The sequence below is a fragment of the Petromyzon marinus genome, chromosome 48, assembly GCF_048934315.1.
Source record: "Petromyzon marinus isolate PM22_M1 ecotype Great Lakes invasive population chromosome 48, UKy_Petmar_22M1.pri1.0, whole genome shotgun sequence".
Taxonomy (NCBI): domain Eukaryota; kingdom Metazoa; phylum Chordata; class Hyperoartia; order Petromyzontiformes; family Petromyzontidae; genus Petromyzon; species Petromyzon marinus.
The window spans coordinates 9,040,887-9,060,380 of NC_133714.1; the positions used below are offsets into that span (position 1 = coordinate 9,040,887).

Here is a 19,494-nt window from a genome sequence, read left to right on the forward strand (position 1 = left end):
GGCAGAGGCGGCGGTGTTTTATTCGTCTTCCAAGCACCGTGGAAGATGTTTTACGACAATTTTACGACTTTTAAAAGTCTCTTTTGATTTACGGCAGCCGTACGACCCCAGCACGTGTACAACATGACGCGCAGTAAAGGCTCTGTTTTATCTCAAATCGGTTTTACGCTCCTGATAAAAAAAATGTTTCACTTTGTAAGGCGACCGGAGTAATTGTCTAAAGTGTCTTTTGTTGTTGTTGTTTGTCTTAGAACAAAAGAAGGGAGGGAAGCACGTGGCCAATCACAAGCGGCTGCGCATCGCCAAGCACGTGAGTAGCTTCTCGCCTACCGGGATCGAGGCACCCTGTGCCGCAGCCGGGACTAGGAAAACCGTAAGGCCTCCCGGTTTTACGTAGGCCTCACTGCGTTTTAACTTATGGGCTAATCTCGATTTGAAGTTTTCGCGACTGCAGGGATCAATACTCTTTGGTTCTTTCGGTAAAGTCACGTAGGTATAAAATAAATTAAATCACGACGTTTCGATTGTAACACAAGCAATCATCATCAGCCCAAATACTCATAATGATTGCTTGTTTTGCAATCGAAACGTCGTAATTTAATTTATGCCTCCGTGACTTTACCGAAAGAACTGATGGGCCGCATTGGGATTCGTCTAGGTCTACTCGGCCTCGAATGAGCAGACATTTAGGTCAACTGCTAGGTTAACTCGTACCGAAGACGACATTAATTTAGGATCACTTTGATTGAAGTTAAAACAAAAATGTTACAGCCCTTTTACGGGACCCACTGTTGGGTGAGTCAGTGCGCCTCCCGCCGTGTCAGTCGTGTTGGGCTGTTTGACCATACTTCACCGCGCAGGGCGGATACGGTTGTGTGAAAATCGGGGAACATACGGTACAGTCCTCCTGTCCGATACAATCAGTAAATATGCTGCGCTGCCCTCTGCTGCCCAAATGCGTGTATGTATGTATGTACGTATCACGTTGGCCTTCTTTCGCACCGTACGTAGCCAACGGTGCTTAATCGGTGGACCAAATCTATCGCCGAGGGATTGGGTTCCAGGTCCCCGAATCCTCTTCGTGGCGCATCTATTTCGTTTGACCCCTTAATGTACCTCGTGCGTTGTGTCATATTTTCCTAAAGGGCTCCTGTGTTGTGCTCTTTGGTTATTTCGGTAAAGTCACGTGGAAAGAAAATCAATTAAATAATAGAGTACGACGTTTCGATTGCAACACAAGCAACCGTCATCAGGTAGAACTAAATTTGAGAGAGAGACAAAACATAGACACGGAGAGACACAGAAAGACACAAGCAGAGAGAGACACATAACATGAACACACACAGAGAGACACACAACATAGACACACAGACAGACACACAAGTAGAGAGAGACACAGCATAGACACACAGAGAGACACACAGCATAGACACACAGAGATAGACAACGCAGAGACACACAGAGAGAGACACAGCATAGACACACAGAGAGAGACAACACAGAGACACACAGAGAGAGACACACAACATAGACACACAGAAGAGACATAACATTGACACACAGACAGACACCAAAGCAGAGAGAGACAACACAGAGACGCACAGAGAGAGACACACAACATAGACATAGCATAGACACACAGAGAGACACACAACATAGACACACAGAGACACAGAGAGAGACACACAATAAAAGACACACAGAGAGACACACAGCATAGACACACAGCATAGACACACAGAGAGAGACACACAGCATAGACACACAGACAGAGACACACAGAGACAACACAGAGACAACACAGAGACACACAGAGAGACACACAGAGAGACACACAGAGAGACACACAGCATAGACACACACAGAGAGACACACAACATAGATACACAGCATAGACACACAACATAGATACACAGCATAGACACATAGAGAGAGACACACAGCATAGACACACATAGTGACACAGCATAGACACACACAGAGAGACACACAGCATAGACACACATAGTGACACAGCATAGACACACAGAGAGAGACACACAACACAGACACACAGAGACCCATTGCCTCTGTGTCGAGGCCTAGGGGTGGTCACACAGAAATCACGTGATGTACGGAGGCTGAAGGTGGTTTATAGATTGCTGGGGAATGATCTTTTTAAGTCGGGGTTACGTTGCTGGGAAACGCGACTTAAACTGATACGACATTAACTGAGCAGCCATTTCGCGTAAAAGTTTTAATAAGTCACAAATTATATAATTTAATGAGAAAGAATGATACTAAATAATAGTGCAAGATATATTTACACCCAAATAAAATCTATAACATTATGTAATGCATACAACAATAAAATAAGATGCGTAATAGGTACTTATAGTTTCATAGGTACATAAATATTTACACGGTATATTTGCTCACATTCATCTGGGGGACCATGTGGCTCGAGTGAGTTGAGGGAGGCAGAGAGGCGCATGGTGGAGGCATACTTGGGCGAATGATGCAGCATGGTACCACTATACCTACTCAAAGTAGTCCCTTCGCCACCTCAGAGCAAAGCGCGAGAAGCACAAAAACACAACTTGGTAGTGAGTCAGTAGTTAGTAGCGAGTGACCGAGCAACTCCAAAAGCGGTAGTAAACAATGTCGTCGACGACGTGAAATTGATCGGCGACTTAAACCAATCACAATGTCCCCAATATTCCAACGACGTTAAAGCGACAAGATATAAGCTGATACGACTTAAAACTGGTCGTCGCCGGTTATACAGCACTGTACCGATTAGCGAGTCCTAAGGATTGAGCGAAGTCATGGGGCGGAGCCAGGGGGGTGACAGGGTAGACAATTGTCACCCCCGAAATAAAAAAATAAAAAAATTCGAAAATCTGAAACATTCTGCGTTATAAGTGTACGACACTCGGTCTCGCGGACTCCGTGCAACTGCGTTGTCAGAGTGTGTCGCCAACCGATGGCGTGGGGTACAGCTGATTTCTCATTCAATCATTTTTGAAATTAAAATTTGTTGAATGTCACCCTGGGCTGAAGATCCTGGCTCCGCCCCTGAGCGAAATCGTCTCCCGAGCGCCGGTTTTTGACATCTCTTGCGTGCCGCTCACTTCGCTTCGCTGTCCAGCTCGGAGCGGTGAGCGGCAGTGACGGGACAACCTTGGCAGGGCCCAAGAAGGGCGGCGCACTTCCTAACATCGGCTCCTTCAAGGAGCATGTCAAGCGGAGCCAAGAACAGAGGGAGAAACGGGTGAGTGGTGAAGCCCGCACTCGAGTACCGGTGTCGGGAGGGAATCTCGAAGCACCACCATGGCGGCGAGACGTACGTACCGCATGCCGAACTTCTTCCACACCGTACGTAGCCAACCGTGATAATCGGAGGTGTCAGATGTTAACGCCCTTGCCTCGTATACAGGAGGTCGTGCGTTCGATCACTACCCTGACGCCCCTGTTGTATATTTGGAGTTTTCGTGTTCTCCCCGGAACGGGAAAGGGTTCATAGAGGGACAATGCATTTGGTGAAACGACGTAACAGGGGGAGACGTAATTCTGAGTATTACTGCTGCAGCCAGCAGCCCATTTTCATAGCACATGAGAGAGGTGAGAAAGGTAGGGTGTATAAAAGTTCAGAGGATATGGCCTGTTGAAAAATAAAACATGATTGTTGCCAACTCGGGTAAATAGCGGGTTGCTCGTCTGGGTTCAACTCGTGTTTTCCACGGCGCAAAGCCCAGTTCTATTACATAATCATTACAAACCCCACGAGACAGAGTCACCAACCCCGGGGATCGAACCCAGGGACTTGAGCATTGCTGGCTGGGGGTCTCCTACATGGCCGTGATGAGCTAACTATTAACTCACTATTTTTATTTTACCAGGTAAGACCCACTGAGCAATATCGCTTTTTTTCAGAGGTCATCTGGCGACAAATGATAGCCCAATGGAGAGTGGCTTGCAGCCAAATGCTGTAAACGCACGTTGGTTCTAAATGTGGAGGGAAAAACCGGAGGACCTGGAGAAAAATCCACGCGACCATGGGGAGAGCGAGAGACACGCAAACTCCAAATATTCAACAGGCGTTAGGGTCACGATCGAACCCACGAGCTCTTGAACACCAGGCGAAGGAAGTAGTCAACGTCTCGCCACTGCGGCGCCCCTCTCTCCCGCGCGCGTGCACGCGTTCGCTTATTTAGATCGAGGAGCGCAAGCGGAAGCAGCAGGAATCCCGGGAGAAGGAGCAGCAGAAGAGACGGAGCCTCGAGAGCTTCCAGAAGGACGTGCAGCAGCGGCAGCGAGCGTTCGACAGCAAGGTGAGCGCCTGGCCCCGGCCCCCCCTCCCCCAGCCACCCTTCGCTGGTATCGCCGTACCATTTGCAACAACCTCGCCTGTCGTTGCCGTGGTGGTGATGGTTTCGTAGCACTGACTGCACCACCGTACGGCCATCGTCCTAGAGCAGTCGAGTTGATTGGTGATCCAGCACTGGCTTGCCACGACCGTGGTCGCTGTTCCCATGAACCTCTCATCCACTCAACTACTCACCCTCTCACCCACCCACTCACCCCCTCACCAAACTGCAGGTCAGCTCACTTCTCTCTCTGCTCCCAAAGCACTGCTCCACTCTTAAATGCCCTCCTCCCATCATCACCACCATCGTCTCTTGGCTCCATAAAGCGCTTACAACAACAACATCAACCTTGCTCAGTTCAAGACGCACGGCCACACTCTTCGCTATCTATTAAAACGTCGACGGTGCTCTTCGTCGCTGGCTGCTTAACGTTGAGGGCCTTTGGGCCCAGTGCTCAGCGACTAATGAAGATGTAGCTTACATTACTTATTCAAGGGGGACCTTGGGGTGCCAATAAAGCAATAACAAATAAATCCCTCCCCCTCACCTCCTTCCCCCACTCTCCCCCCCCCCCCCCCCCGTTGCAGGAGGTGACCTTGCGGAGCTTGGAGAGCAGCTGCTTCCTGGAGAGCGATGGCTCGCGCAAGGCGTACTACCGCGAGTTCCGCAAGGTGCGAGTGTACACCCCCCCCCCCCCCCCCCACACATCCACCGGTGCTCCCCGTCAGGGATGTGCAAGGGTGCTGCTGGTGGTGGTGATGGAGGCGTCGATGATGATGATGGCGGTGGTGGCGGCAGTCATGGTGCCGCCGGGTGTGCTGATGGTTCCGGCGGCTGACGCCGGTGGCAGTGATTGTTGGTGGTGGCGGTGGTGGTGATGATGGTGGCAACAGTAGTGCTGGTTGGTGGTGCTGATAATGGTTGCAGTGATGATGGTAGCAGTAGTGGTGGTTGGTGGTGGTGATTGTTGGTGGTGGCGGTGGTGGTGATGGTGGCAACAGTAGTGCTGGTTGGTGGTGCTGATAATGGTTGCAGTGATGATGGTAGCAGTAGTGATGGTTGGTGGTGGTGATTGTTGGTGGTGGCGGTGGTGGTGATGGTGGCAACAGTAGTGCTGGTTGGTGGTGCTGATAATGGTTGCAGTGATGATGGTAGCAGTAGTGATGGTTGGTGGTGGTGGTGGTGATGATGATGGTTGCGGTGATGGTGATGATGGCAGCAGTAGTGATGGTTGGTGGTGATAATGGTTGTGGTGGTGGTGATGATGGCAGCAGTAGTGATGGTTTGTGGTGGTGATTATGGTTGCGGTGGTGAAAGCAATAATGGTGCTGATGATTGCGGTGGTGGTGTTGGCTGTGATGATGATGGTGGTGGTGGTGATGGTGGTGAAGATGAGGGCGAGGGTGGCGGTAACAATGGTGGTGCTGGCGCTAGTGGTGATGGTGCTAACGGTGGTGATGTTGGCGGTGGTGGTGCTGGCCTTCGTGGTGATGGTGCTAGTGGCAGTAATGGTGATGATGTTAGTGGCGGTGGGGATAATGTTGGTGACCGTGGTGGTGCTGGTTCGTAGTGGTGATTGTCCTGACCATAGCGGTGATGATGATGATGGTGGTGATGATGAGGGCAATGGTGGCTGTGATGATAGCGGTGGTGGCGGCAGTGGTGATGATAATGGTGGCGGTGGTAGTGATGGTGATGATAACGGTGGCAGTGGTGGTGATGGTGATGGTAACGGCAGTGGTGGTGGTGACGATAACGGTGGCAGTGGTGGTGATGGTGATAATAACGGTGGCAGTGGTGGTGATGGTGATGGTAACGGCGGTGGTGGTGGTGACGATAACGGTGGCAGTGGTGGTGATGGTGATAATAACGGTGGTGGCGGCGGTGGTGCGGTGGTGGCGGGCAGGTGGTGGAGGCGGCCGACGTGGTGCTGGAGGTTCTGGACGCGCGAGATCCTCTGGGCTGCCGCTGCCCCCAAGTGGAGCAGGCGGTGATGGAGGGCGGTACCGGCAAACGCATCGTGTTGGTGCTCAGCAAGATCGGTACGCGGTCACGCGGGCACCAGGGGGGCACGCTGGGGCGCTGTCACCGTGTGTGTGTGTGTGTGTGCGTGTGTGTGTGTGTGGGTGGGTGCGTATGTGTGTGTGGGTGCGTGTGTGTGTGTGTGGGTGCGTGTGTGTGGGTGCGTGTGTGTGTGGGTGCGTGTGGGTGCGTGTGCGTGTGTGTGTGCGGGTGCGTGTGTGTGCGGGTGCGTGTGTGTGTGTGGGTGCGTGTGTGTGTGGGTGCGTGTGTGTGGGTGCGTGTGTGTGGGTGCGTGTGTGTGTGTGGGTGCGTGTGTGTGTGTGGGTGCGTGTGTGTGTGTGGGTGCGTGTGTGTGTGGGTGTGTGTGTATGGATATGCGTGTGTGCCTGCGGGTGCGTGCGTGTGGGTGCGTGTGTGTGGGTGCGTGCGTGCGTGCGGGTGCGTGCGTGCGGGTGCGTGTGTGTGCGTGCGTGTGTGTGTGTGCGTGCGTGTGCGGTACTGTAGCGGTTAGCGCTGCTCTACGAACCCGGCGACCTGCTTCGATTCCCGCTCACGGCCAACACCAGTGACAATTGTCTAAACGGCTCCTGGGCCTCCTCTAGGTCTACTCAGCCTTAAATGAGTACCTGGTGAGGTGTGTAAACATCATCACTAGAGAGACAATTGCGGCCGGGCATGGTGCTGGCCACCCACCCCCTCGTGTGCCGTGCCGGCCTTCATAGGGGCTCGCTAAAAGCACTTTCTCATACAGACTGTTAAGGCTATATGGGGAATCTGTGTGTGTGTGTGCACGTGTGGTGATGATGATAATGGTTTTTACTGGTAGGAACCTCCTGGTTACACCAGCTCACGGAGGATTATTGTGTCCCTCCGTCGTGGGTGGAGAGGGGAGGGTGGGGAGGGGCTGGGTGGCGAGGGTGGGGCTGGGAGGGGAGAGTAGGAAGTGGCTGGGTGGGGAGAGTGGAGAGGGGTTGGGTGGGGGGTGGGAGGGGTGGGGCTGGGTGGGGAGGGGCTGGTCACCCCGTGGTGCCCTTATAAAACTCAACGTTTAACCTACTCACGCCGGCTTGTGCCCGCCCTCACAGTCGGGCATATTTGCGGAATACACCACGTGGTGCCGGCGTTGTTGACCCTGACCATTGACCGAGCAACCCAACGTTCCTACCAGCTCCCTCCGCAGGAATGTGTTGTAACGATGGTGGCGGTTTTGGTGATATTGGCACAAGGCCTGTAAACACAAAGGTCTATTGGAAGTAGTGGTTTAGTGGTTAGCACATGCAATACGAACCCTGGTGACCCGATTTAAATTGCTGCTCACGGCCAAAACTAGTGACGATTGTCTAAACCATTCCTGGACCTCCCCTAGGTCGACTCAGCCTCAAATGAGTACCTGTTGCGATGTGTAACCATCGCAACTCGGGAGACAGAGGTGACCGGGCGTGGTGCTGGCCACCCACCCCCTCGTGTGCCGTGCCGGCCTTCATAGGCGCTCGCTAACAGCACTTGCCCCAACAGCCTGTTACAGGCTACACGAGGGATCTTTGTCTTTATGTGTGGGGTGCTGTGGCATAGCGGCTGACATGCTGTGCTATGAACCCGGTTATCTGAGTTCGATTCCTACTGACGGCCAACATCAGTGATGATCGTCTGAACCATTCTTAGGCCTCTCCTAGGTCGACTCTGCCTTAAATGAGAGTATTTGGTTGCTCTCAATTCCCACACGATAAGCCACTTCGTTAAGTTATCACTTGTGGCCCAGTCACTTGGTAAAAGTAGCTACTTAACTCATTGGGCCTTACCTGGTAAAATACATTTTAGTTTAGGAGTAAAATTTTTGTTTTGTTTAAAAGAGTACTTGAGCGTTGTGTGTAACCATAAGCGTCGGAAAGACAAAGGCGGCAGGGCGTGGTGATGGTCACACACCATCACTTCATGTACCTTGCTCGCCTTAATAGGTGCTCAAAACAGAGGTTGGCTTTTTGGTTAGGTGCTACTCAGTTTCATTTATTTGGTATAGCCCTGTTGAGCCATTCGGCTCTTGAATCGGGTGCAACGGCAACAAACAAAAAACAAAAACACGAACAAGAAAACATCTTAAAGTGACTATGTGTTGACTGTGCAAACAGAAAAATCCAGGAAAAAAACAGCAAAATCTTCCAGAAAAAGCGCCGTACACCAACGCTGTGTGCAAAAATCCCAGTGGGATGCAAGTCAAACAACAACAACAACCACAAGACAACTTAGATTTAGGCCATCAGTCTAACTCTGTACCACAACAAACAAACATGGCCAAACCAAAAAACGTTTTCGCCATCACCAAAATAAAGCCATAAAAGCAATGTAACAGTGATCATAGGAACTGTGACCGAATTTTCACAATAAACGACATAAACAACATGTACCACCAAACCCTAGAGCCACAGCTGGCTGCATGAGTCACTCCACAAACAACAGGAGCATCAGTCGGAGTATCAAATTTTTCAATGCACCTTTAAGATCAGCACACTAAATCAAAATACAGATAATACAGCACTTGCCCCGACAGTCTGTCCAAGGCTACATGTCGGATCTTTGTGTTTACAGACCTTGTCCCAAAGGACGTGGTAGAGAAATGGCTGAAGTATCTCCGGAATGAGTTCCCCACGGTCGCCTTCAAATCCTCCACACAGCAGCAGAGCAGGAACCTGGTAAGGGAACCCCGACACTCTCCTCCCGTTCATTTATTCATCCAGGCTTCCCATCCTGGGCTTCACTCCCCAAGATTCAAGCGTTCGTTCATTCAGGCTCCTATCCTGACCGTACACCTCATGGTTAATTCATTCGGGCTTCTCTCCTGACTAACCCCTGATTCATTCAGACCTCTATCCTGCGTCTTACACGCTATCATTCATTCAGGCTCCTACCCTGACCTTACATCTGATTATTCATTAAGTCAGGTTCCACTCCTAACCATATACCTCATTATTCATTCAGGCTCCTATCCTGTGCCTTACACCCCCATCATGTATGCCAGCTATTGCTCCCTTGTCTCCGTATGTGTGAGACCCATGTGAGTGTGTGTTCGCACGTTTCCGTGTTGTGAATATATATATGGTATGTATATGCGCGTGTGTTTGTGTATCCGTGTGTGTGTGTGTGTGGGAGCCGTAATCTGGCGGTTAGCGCGCTGCGCTACAAACCCGGCGATCCAAATTCAACTCTCACGCTTACGACAAGAGTCTGTGACGAATATCCGAACTGGCCTCCCCTAGGTCGACTCGGCCTTAAAATGTGCACCTTGTGCGGTGTGTTAACATCAGCACTGGGGGAGAGAGAGCCGGTCGGCGCGGTGCTGGCCACCCACCCCCTCGTGTGGCGTGCCGTCCTTCATAGCTGCTACTCGCTGACAGCACTTGCGCCACCAGTCTAAGGCTATACAGGGGATCTTTGTGTTTGTGTATGTGCGTGACAGCTGGCACAGTAGGGGGCACAGGTTGTGCATCTGCCAGTTATCTCAAGTCAACCCATGGCACCTGGGTCTGTCCCGTGACCTGTCGGCGAGCCTTCGAGAACGTGGCCTCAAAGTGCACCTGGCCTGGCATAGGCACCGTGGTGACATCACCTCCGCTTAGCTGTTGTTGTTGTGCGCGCGACGTTGTGACGCAGCATCGCAGCAGGGTGCCACTGGGCCGTGCGACCGCCGACCTGCTCGGCTCGTCAGCGTGCGTGGGCGCAGAGGGGCTCATGCGGCTGCTGGGCAACTACTGCCGCAACCGGGACATCCGCACGTCCATCTCTGTGGGCGTGGTCGGTGAGTGATGGACGTCGTACGTTGGGTGGTTGTGTGGACCTGGGTGGGTAACGCAGCTGGAGGGTGGGGGTGGGGGTGGGTATGTGGGCCTGGGTGGGTGACACGGGTGGGCATGGGTGGGTGGGTGGGTTGGTGTGTGGGCATGGGTGGGTGACACAGCTGGGTGTGTAGGAGGGTGGGTGGCTGTGTGGGCCTGGGTGGGTAGGTGAGTGGAAAGTTGGTGGCTGAGTGGATCCTAGAAGGGTGACACGGCTGAGTAACATAGGGTGGGTGGAGAGGTGAGTGGAAAGTGGGTGACCCAGGGGCCTGGGTGGGGTGACACGGGTCGTTCTGGGTGGATGGCGTGGGCCTGGGTGGGTGACACGGGTGGGTGTGGGAGCAAGGGTGGGTGAGCGACAAATCGATGGGTAGCGGATTTGCTGCGTGCGTCTCGTTTAAGTAATTTGCGGTGTGATTTTTAATTTTTATTTTGCACATTCGGACCGTGTCGCCGGCCCACAATGGCCCGCTACTCTCCGTTAGAATGGCTTCACGGCATCTTGAATGTCCACTGTGAGTCAAGCGGACGGCGCCTCCGATTGTACGGTCAATGCAGCATGCCGCAGTATTAACTGGGGCGGCCTGCCGGCTTCAAACCACGAACCTCTACAACAAGCAGCGAAACGTACCACCGCTCGTCCATGTCACCGCCCCAACCGTTGAATGTGCCGGTTACGATGGCGGTTGCGGTGTCGTCGAACGTGGTGTTGTTGGTCGTGGCCCTGGTTGCGGTAGTTGCGGTTGTGACGGTAGTGGTGGCGGTGGTTGCGGCGTTTGCAGTGGTGGGCCACGGTGGTGGCCGCAGTTGGGTCCGCTCGGGGCGACGTTTCTGACGGGCGTGGAACTGTGGCTACCGCCGTGCTCAGGTTTCCCCAACGTTGGCAAGAGCAGCCTCATCAACAGCCTCAAGCGCTCGCGAGCCTGCACCGTTGGAGCCACACCGGGGGTCACCAAGTATGTCACCCACACCGTCCCGCCACCGGTGGCACCACCACACAGGAGGTCACCAAGAAACTCGCCCACACCGTCCCGCCACCGGTGGCACCACCACACCGGAGGTCACCAAGTAACTTGCCAGGCTAACCCTTGTGGCACTTGGCTAAATAACATGTCCACCATATTCTTGGTTCTTTCGGTAAAGTCACGTTGAAGGGAAACAATAAAATAATAAAAATATAAAACAATAAAATTCTCACGACGTTTCGACTGCAACACAAACAATCATCATGAGGTGTGAAAACCACAGCAAGAAAATTTGAAAAAAGTGGCGTTTTTTTAACGTTAGCACCATGGAGAGCGATTTGGCAGTTATTCAGATGGACGAGTCCATCTATGTTCAGAAAAGAGGAGGGGGGAGATGAAAATAATGGATGTGGTCTGAAAGCCACCGTAAGCGTGAACAATCAGTTAAGACCCGAATGGTTTATCAAATCCTTCCAATGATTGCTAAGCCAGAATCCATCTTCTCGGTTGAAATTGTCTCTGTGTTTCTATATGTGGATAGCCTCATGAACGAATCTCTCATGGTAGCCAGATTGCTTGCAAAGAACCTCTGTCTTGGAGAAGTCAATGTCATGTGAGCCTACTGAATTATAACAGTGATCTGCCACGGCTGAGGTGTTGGTCCTACCGTGTTTTAGGTCTGCTTTGTGTTCACGAATGCGGTCCGAGACATGGCGTTTGGTTTCTCCAATGTAACTACTACCACAGAGGCAACTTAGTTTGTAGACACCAGGGTACTGTATGTCCGGAATCACATATATTACAGACGGAACCAGATCACGGATTTTATGTAATGTGTTGAAACGGACCTGGATCTTGTGTTTATTCAAGATTTTGGAGATCTTTTTTGTGATCCCCGCAATGTAGGGTAAAGTGATGGTTTTGAAAGGCTCCTCAAGAGGGTCCTTCTTCATGGTTTGAGTGATAGCTTTGCGGATTGTGTAGTCGGAGTAACCATTAGCCTTAAGAGTTTGGTGTACAAGCTTGAGTTCACTGGCTATGTGTTCCTGGTCGGATATGCATTGGGCTCTTTGGTGCAGAGTCTTGATGAGGGAATTCTTCTGGGATGGATGGTGGTGGGAATCCGGTTTCAGGTAAGCATCTGTATGGGTAGCTTCCCTGTAGACAGAGTGGCTCATTGAACCATCAGGTCTCTTTTTTATTAGGACATCCAAAAAAGGTAGCTTGCCATCTTTTTCGACTTCCATGGTAAAATCTGATGGCTGGGTGTATGGAATTGATGTGGTCGAAGAATTGGAAGGATTTGATAAACCATTTCGGGTCTTAATTGATTGTTCACGCTTACGGTGGCTTTCAGACCGCATCCATTATTTTCATCTCCCCCCTCCTCTTTTCCGAACATAGATGGACTCGTCCATCTGAACAAACTGCCAAATCGCTCTTCGTGGTGCTAACGTTAAAAAAAACGCCACTTTTAAAAAAAAATCCTGCTGTGGTTTTCACACCTGATGATGATTGCTTGTGTTGCAGTCGAAATGTCGTGATAATTTTATTGTTTTATATTTTTATTATTTTATTGTTTCCCTTCTACATGACTTTACCGAAAGAACCAAGAATATTAATCCCTTGCAGTCACGAAAGCTTTAAATCGAAATTTAACATGTCCACCGTTACCCAATTGACCGGTTGTGTCGTTGTGTGAGTGAGTGGTGAGTGACTGAGAAGGAAGGATATGGAGCTGAGTGGACTTGCTATTGACTGGTACCAGTGGGGCGCCACGGTGTTGAGATGTTAACTACCTCGCTTGGTATACAGGAGGTTGTGCTGTATATTTGGAGTTTGCGTGTCTCTCTGTCCGTGGTCACGTGGATTTTTCTCCGGGTCCTCCATTTTTCCCTCCACATTTAGAATAAACACGCGTTCAGAGTATTTGGCTGCAATACATTTCCACATGATGATAAGACACTTTGTTGAGCTATCATTTGTGGCCAGGTCACTTCTGAAAAGAGCTATGTAGCTCAGTGGGGCTTAGCTGGTAATATAACATTAATTTTCTATCTACGCGACTTTACTGAAAGAACCAAAGAGTAATATAACAATAGTTTTATATTCTTGGTTCTTTCGGTAAAGTCACGAAGAAGGGAAACAATAAAATAATAAAAATATAAAACTATTATTATTTTATTGTTTCCCTTCTACTTGACTTTACCGAAAGAACCAAGAATATTAATCCCTGCAGTCACGAAAGCTTTAAATCAAAATAGTTTTATAGTTAAGATCGGCCTCTGTGGAGGAGGTTCGTGAAGGATGGTACTAGGGAGGTAACAACAGCGAAGGGCAGAGGAGCGACGCTCACAACAAGGAGCAGATCGCTGGGCGGCTAAAACACAACGGGGTGGCACGGTAGTGGGCACAGGTGGTGCATCTGCCGGTCATCTCATTCAGTCAACCCATGGTACCTGGGTGTGTCCTGTGACCTCCTGTCAGCGAGCCTTCGACCCTTCACAAGGCCTCAAAGTTCACCAGGCCTGGCCCAGGCGCCGTGGTGACGTCACCACCACTTCGTGCGAAATGGCGATGGTTGTGTCTGATAGCTACCGACGGACAGACGCCCGGCACACTCTCACAGACACTCGTGACACTCACAAAGACAGAGACCTAGACATTGATATTGGTCGACACAAGACAAAGACGAAGTTCCCCTGGTATAGAGTTAACAGACTTTTTAGGGCAGGTGCTGTTAGCGAGTAGCACCTATGAAGGTCTGCAAGGCACACAAGGGGGTGGGTGGGCACCACTACGCCCGGCCGCCTTTGTCTCACTAGTGGCAAAGTTTACACACTGCACCATTTAAGACAAAACGCACATGCTCACAGACGACACTCGTACAGACCCTCATACAGACCCTCATACAGACCCTCATACAGACCCTCATACAGACCCTCATACAGACCCTCGTACAGACACTCGTACAGACACTCACAACAGAGAGAACAGACACAAAACACACAAGACACTCAAAGACACTGACTCAGACACTGACTCAGACATACAAGACACTCACACAGACGCTCGCACAGCAACACAGACACTCACACAGACACACGAACAGACGCACGAACAGGCGCACGAACAGACGCACAGACTGACGCACAGACTGACGCACAGACTGACACACAGACTGACACACAGACTGACACACAGACTGACGCACGAACAGACGCACGAACAGACGCACGAACAGACGCACGAACAGACGCACGAACAGACGCTCGCACAGCAACACAGACACACGAACAGACGCACGAACAGACGCACAGACTGACACATACACGTCAAGCACCAGCGGCCGCGAGCATTGCCTCTTGACCTCGCGCGTGACCCCCCCCCCCACCTCCGCCCCAATCCGCCCCGTCCCCCTTCCTCTTTTCCACTATCAGGTGCGTGCAGGAGGTTCACCTGGACAAGCACGTGCGTCTGCTGGACTCGCCCGGCATCGTGATGGCGGCCGCCACGTCGGGCGCCGCGCTCATCCTCCGCAACTGCATCAAGGTGGAGCAGCTGGTGGACGCCGTGGGGCCTGTGGACGAGATCCTCAAGCGGTGCAGCAAGACCCAGGTGCGTGGGGGGGGGCATGGGGGAGTCGGGGGACCAGGGGTAGGGGCGGGACGCCCAGAGGCGTGTGGGTAGAGAGCTATAGGAGAAAATGAAACGAAACAATTTTTTTTTATTTTATCAGGTAATGCCCACCGAGCTATTTAGCTCTTTTTCAGGAGCGGCCTGGCTATCGCAAATGATAGCTCAACGAAAGTGGCTTGGCATCATCACGTGGAAATGTTATTGCGCCTCAATGGTGTACACGCACGTTGATTTTAAATATCGTTGCCGACCCAGATAAATAGCAGGTTTGCCCGTCCGAGTTCAGCTCAGGTTTTCCACAGCACCAGCTCGGTGCTCTCTTACACAATCATTACGAACCCCACGAGAACCGCAGGGATCGAACCCAGGAACTTTCGCGTTGTTGGCTCAGGGTCTCCTACACAGCCTTCATGAACTAACTATTAACTAAACAATTTTTTTTATTTTTACCAGGTAAGGCCCACTGAGCTATAGAGCTAAATCTTGACTTAAAGCTTTCGTGACTGCAGGAATTCATATTCTTTGGGCCTTTCGGTAAAGTCACTGAGATGGGTTCAAAGAAAAGAACAAAAAACTACGACGTTTCGATCGCAACGCAAGCGGTCGTCATCAGGAGGAAAAAAGAGAGGAAAGCTGCCTCAGCAGCAGCTTTACCGAGGCAGTCTACCTCAGCAGCAGCTTTACCGAGGCAGTCTGCCTCAGCGGCTTTACCGAGGCAGTCTGCGTCAACAGCAGCTTTACCGAGGCAGTCTGCCTCAGCAGCTTTACCGAGGCAGTCTGCCTCAGCGGCTTTACCGAGGCAGTCTGCCTCAGCAGCTTTACCGAGGCAGTCTGCGTCAACAGCAGCTTTACCGAGGCAGTCTGCCTCAGCAGCTTTACCGAGGCAGTCTGCCTCAGCAGCAGCTTTACCGAGGCAGTCTGCCTCAGCAGCAGCTTTACCGAGGCAGTCTGCCTCAGCAGCAGCTTTACCGAGGCAGTCTGCCTCAGCAGCAGCTTTACCAAGGCAGTCTGCCTCAGCAACTTTACCGAGGCAGTCTGCCTCAGCAGCGGCTTTACCGAGGCAGCCTACCTCAGCGGCTTTACCGAGGCAGTCTGCGTCAGCGGCTTTCCTCTCCTATTTTTCCTCCTGATGGCGACCGCTTGCGTTGCGATCGAAACGTCGTATTTTTATTTTTTGTTATTTTCTTTGAACCCGTCTCTGTGACTTTACCGAAAGACCCAAAGAATAACCATAGAGCTCTTTTTCAGAAGCGACCTGGCCACAAACAATAGCTCGACAAAGTGGAAATTTATAGCAGCCAAATACTCTAAAGGCGTGACGTTGATGCCCAATGCGGAGGGAAAAAACCAGAGGACCCGGAGAAACATTTACGTGACCACCACGGAAAAACACGCCGACTCCAAATATATAGCAGCAGCAGGCGTCAGGGTCGGGATCGAACCCACGACCTCCTGTATACCAGGCGAGGTAGGTAACATCTCCTAGCCACTGTGATGATGAGAGAGAGAGAGACACGCAAACTCCAAATATACAGCAGCAGGCGTCAGGGTCGGGATCGAACCCACGACCTCCTGTCTACCAAGCGAGGTAGTTAACATCTCCTAGCCACCGCGGTGCCCAGAAAAACAGCTGCGGGAGGTCACGGGGTCACAATCAATGCCAGTGACATTCAACATCTCATCCTCGCGCACCCCACCAGTAACGAGGCCTCATGGGAGTGAATTCTTTCAGCAGCGTTTGTTTAAGACGGGTAAACTCTTGGACAGGTTTGGAAATTCATTATCGCAGCAGCAGCAGCAGCAAGCACAGCAGCAAGCGGCCTTTTTTGAGATTCAGCGTCTCATCAGCAGTTAGGCGAGCTCAAACCAACGCTCGTTAACCAGCTCTATGTTTATAAGCAGGGACTGGTTTCGACATTGAGTGTCTCGTCAGGCTTTGCTTAGACCGACACTGGCGAAACTGCTCCACGCTTATCGGTAAGGACCCTCTCTGTTAGATATGGGCCCTCGCGATTAACCTGGGGTTCGCATGCGTAGTGAGTTTGATGGTCTCAGTCACCATTGACTCACGTGGACTGAGTTGCGATGCAACATGAACGTTCAGTTCTGCACTTGGCTTGGCCGAAACTGTACAGACAGGTGGAATAGCTTGACCTGCGTGCTCAAGTGGTGTCGCTGTGGGCGTCGGCCGCGTGTGGGCCGCGTGTGGGTCGGGGGGTCTCCGTCACACAGATCATGCAGCACTACGGCGTCGGCAACTTCCGGGACAGCCGCGAGTTCCTGTGCCAGCTGGCACGCAGGCAGGGCCGGCTCAAGCGCGGTGCTGTGCCCGACCACGAGCAAGCGGCCAAGGCCGTGCTCACCGATTGGACCAGGTCTCGTGCTCCTCCTCCTCCTCACCCTCCTCCTCACCCTCCTCCTCACCCTCCTCCTCACCCTCCTCCTCACCCTCCTCCTCACCCTCCTCCTCACCCTCCTCCTCACCCTCCTCCTCACCCTCCTCTTCACCCTCCTCACACCTCCTCCTCACCCTCCTCCTCACACCTCCTCCTCACCCTCCTCCTCACACCTCCTCCTCACACCTCCTCCTGCTTCTGTACGGCGACATGGCCCCGCGGTAGAGCGTTTTGCCACTCGTCGCAGAGGTTCGCGGTTTGAACCCGGCAGGCCGCCCTTGTTAATACTTGCGGGCGACATGGTCCCTGCCATCCACTCGCGTTCCCACCCACTCGCCCACCTGCTCACTCAGCCTCCAACCCACTCGCCCACTCACCCACTCGGCCTCCCACTCGCCCGTCCACCCACTCGCTCACCCACTCGCCCACCCAGTCGCCTCCGGTATGGAAGAGTAAGCCCCCCCCATGCCCCCCTCCGTGACAGTGCACTGCGGCCGATTCGGCCAGCAGTGTCGCGACCGAGCACTTGCAGAGCTGCACATTTACCCCTCCACCCACCGCCCCCCCCCCCGCCCCTCCCATGTTTTCCCAGCGGCCGTATCAGCTACTACACGCACCCCCCCGAGCAGCACACGATGCCGACGCACATCAGCGCCACCATCGTCGCCGAGATGGGCGCTGCCTTCGACCTGGCTGCGCTGGAGAGGGAGGACGACGCTGTCCTCGCCGGTGAGTATCACACCGCGCGCCACAACGTGGCAGAACATCGCACCGCGAGGGCGTCGCACCGCACATTCGGGAGAGACACACCGCACCCTGTTGTTGTGTAGTTTTTTTAAAATATATATTTAGGGCCGTTAATTCCGACGTCGTTAATTCCGAAGTGTCAATTGTGGGCTGCCGACACCTCCGGCACTAGTTTTATTCGCCGACGCTCTTTGTGGGTTTTGCGGCACCATCGCAACCCGCCCACAAGGCCTGCAAGCGGAGGCCGAGCCGGGCACGTGGTGCGTCACCTCGGGCGGAGTGACGGCCGGAGCCTCCTCGCACGAAGCTTTGGCCAACATGGACGGGGAGGAGGAGGTGGCGGTGGAGGAGGAGGTGGAGGAGGAGGTGGCGGCGGCGGCGGAGGGGATGGGTGCAGATGGCGTGGATGATGGAGGAGACGACGATGAGGAGGAGGAGGAGGAAGAAGAGCAGGAGGAGACGATGGATGACGGCTTGAATTCGGAAGTGAGAATCTCAGGGTGGTGCGCGCTGCGTCGCATGCGAATGTTTGGGGTGGCAGAGTGCGTGGCACAGCGGTGGGCAACGCCCGTTCCACACAGCGAGAAGAGGGGCATGGGTTCGATTTCTGGCTCAGGGGGAGCCTCTCTCTTTGTGGAGATTGTGTTCTCCCCCTGTCCTGCAGAGTGTGTGTGTGTGTCTGAGGGTGTGGTGTTTGCTTGTTCTCTCTCCCCCTGTTCTACAGAGTGAGTGGAATTGTGTATGTTCTCTCCCTGTTCTACAGTGAGAGAGCCGAATGTGGCATTTTTACAGTCTCCCACTATTCTGCAGAGTGTGAGTGCGTATGCAAGTGTGTGTGTGTGTGGAGTTAGTGTAGTCTTTTTCCCCTGTTTTCTGGGCTTTCTCCAGGTTCACCAGATTCCTCCCATATAGCAAATCCCCCACACACACACACAGTTGAACTGTTATTGACCAAACATCCCAATGCTGAAACATTACCTCCAAATTGCACTAATTGAGATCACACAAACTGAAACTCTTTTATTTTACCAGGTAAGGCCCACTCAGCCAGAGAGCTCTTTTTCAGAAGCGACCTGGCTGTCACAAATGATTTCGCAACGAAGTGGCTTATCACCTGCAAAGTTAACTGCAGCCAAATAATATAAACGCTCATTGAGTCTAAATGTGGAGGGAAAAGCTGGACCCGGAGAAAAATCCGCGAGACCACAGGAAGAGAGAGAGAGAGAGACGCAAACTCAAAATATACAGGCATCAGGGTTGGGATCGGACCCACAACCTTCATACCAAGCACAAGGTAGTTAACGTCTCACCACCGTGTTTCCCATGAACATAATTTATCGCCACTTTTATGGTGCCGTTTGTTGCTGGTCGTTTGACCGTTTCAGGCCTTTCGGCTTGTGCGTTCGGCAACAGTGTGAAGCGTAAAAAAAAAAAAACTAAAAACCACGAGCAGCGTCCTACAGCGTGGAGGATAAGGCCAGGCGCACCGTCGGAGGCGGCGCTGGCATGCTGGCCTCCGCCGCCGGCGAGCCGTTGCAGGGGCTGCGCC

General features: G+C 52.4%; 1 protein-coding gene across 1 annotated transcript in view; it reads left to right on the forward strand.

The window, feature by feature from the left end:
• The first annotated feature begins 27 nt into the window (after window positions 1-27).
• GNL3L (G protein nucleolar 3 like) overlaps window positions 28-19,494 on the forward strand; it is a 20,701-nt gene continuing 1,234 nt past the window's right edge. The window contains exons 1-13 of the mRNA XM_032972316.2: window positions 28-133; window positions 252-310; window positions 3,131-3,253; window positions 4,197-4,313; window positions 4,937-5,020; window positions 6,256-6,391; window positions 8,955-9,058; window positions 10,017-10,161; window positions 11,067-11,154; window positions 14,604-14,781; window positions 17,035-17,177; window positions 17,791-17,927; window positions 18,175-18,431. Coding sequence (XP_032828207.2) covers window positions 124-133; window positions 252-310; window positions 3,131-3,253; window positions 4,197-4,313; window positions 4,937-5,020; window positions 6,256-6,391; window positions 8,955-9,058; window positions 10,017-10,161; window positions 11,067-11,154; window positions 14,604-14,781; window positions 17,035-17,177; window positions 17,791-17,927; window positions 18,175-18,431 — 1,581 coding nt within the window. The 5' untranslated portion in view covers window positions 28-123. The remainder of the gene's footprint in view (window positions 134-251; window positions 311-3,130; window positions 3,254-4,196; window positions 4,314-4,936; window positions 5,021-6,255; window positions 6,392-8,954; window positions 9,059-10,016; window positions 10,162-11,066; window positions 11,155-14,603; window positions 14,782-17,034; window positions 17,178-17,790; window positions 17,928-18,174; window positions 18,432-19,494) is intronic.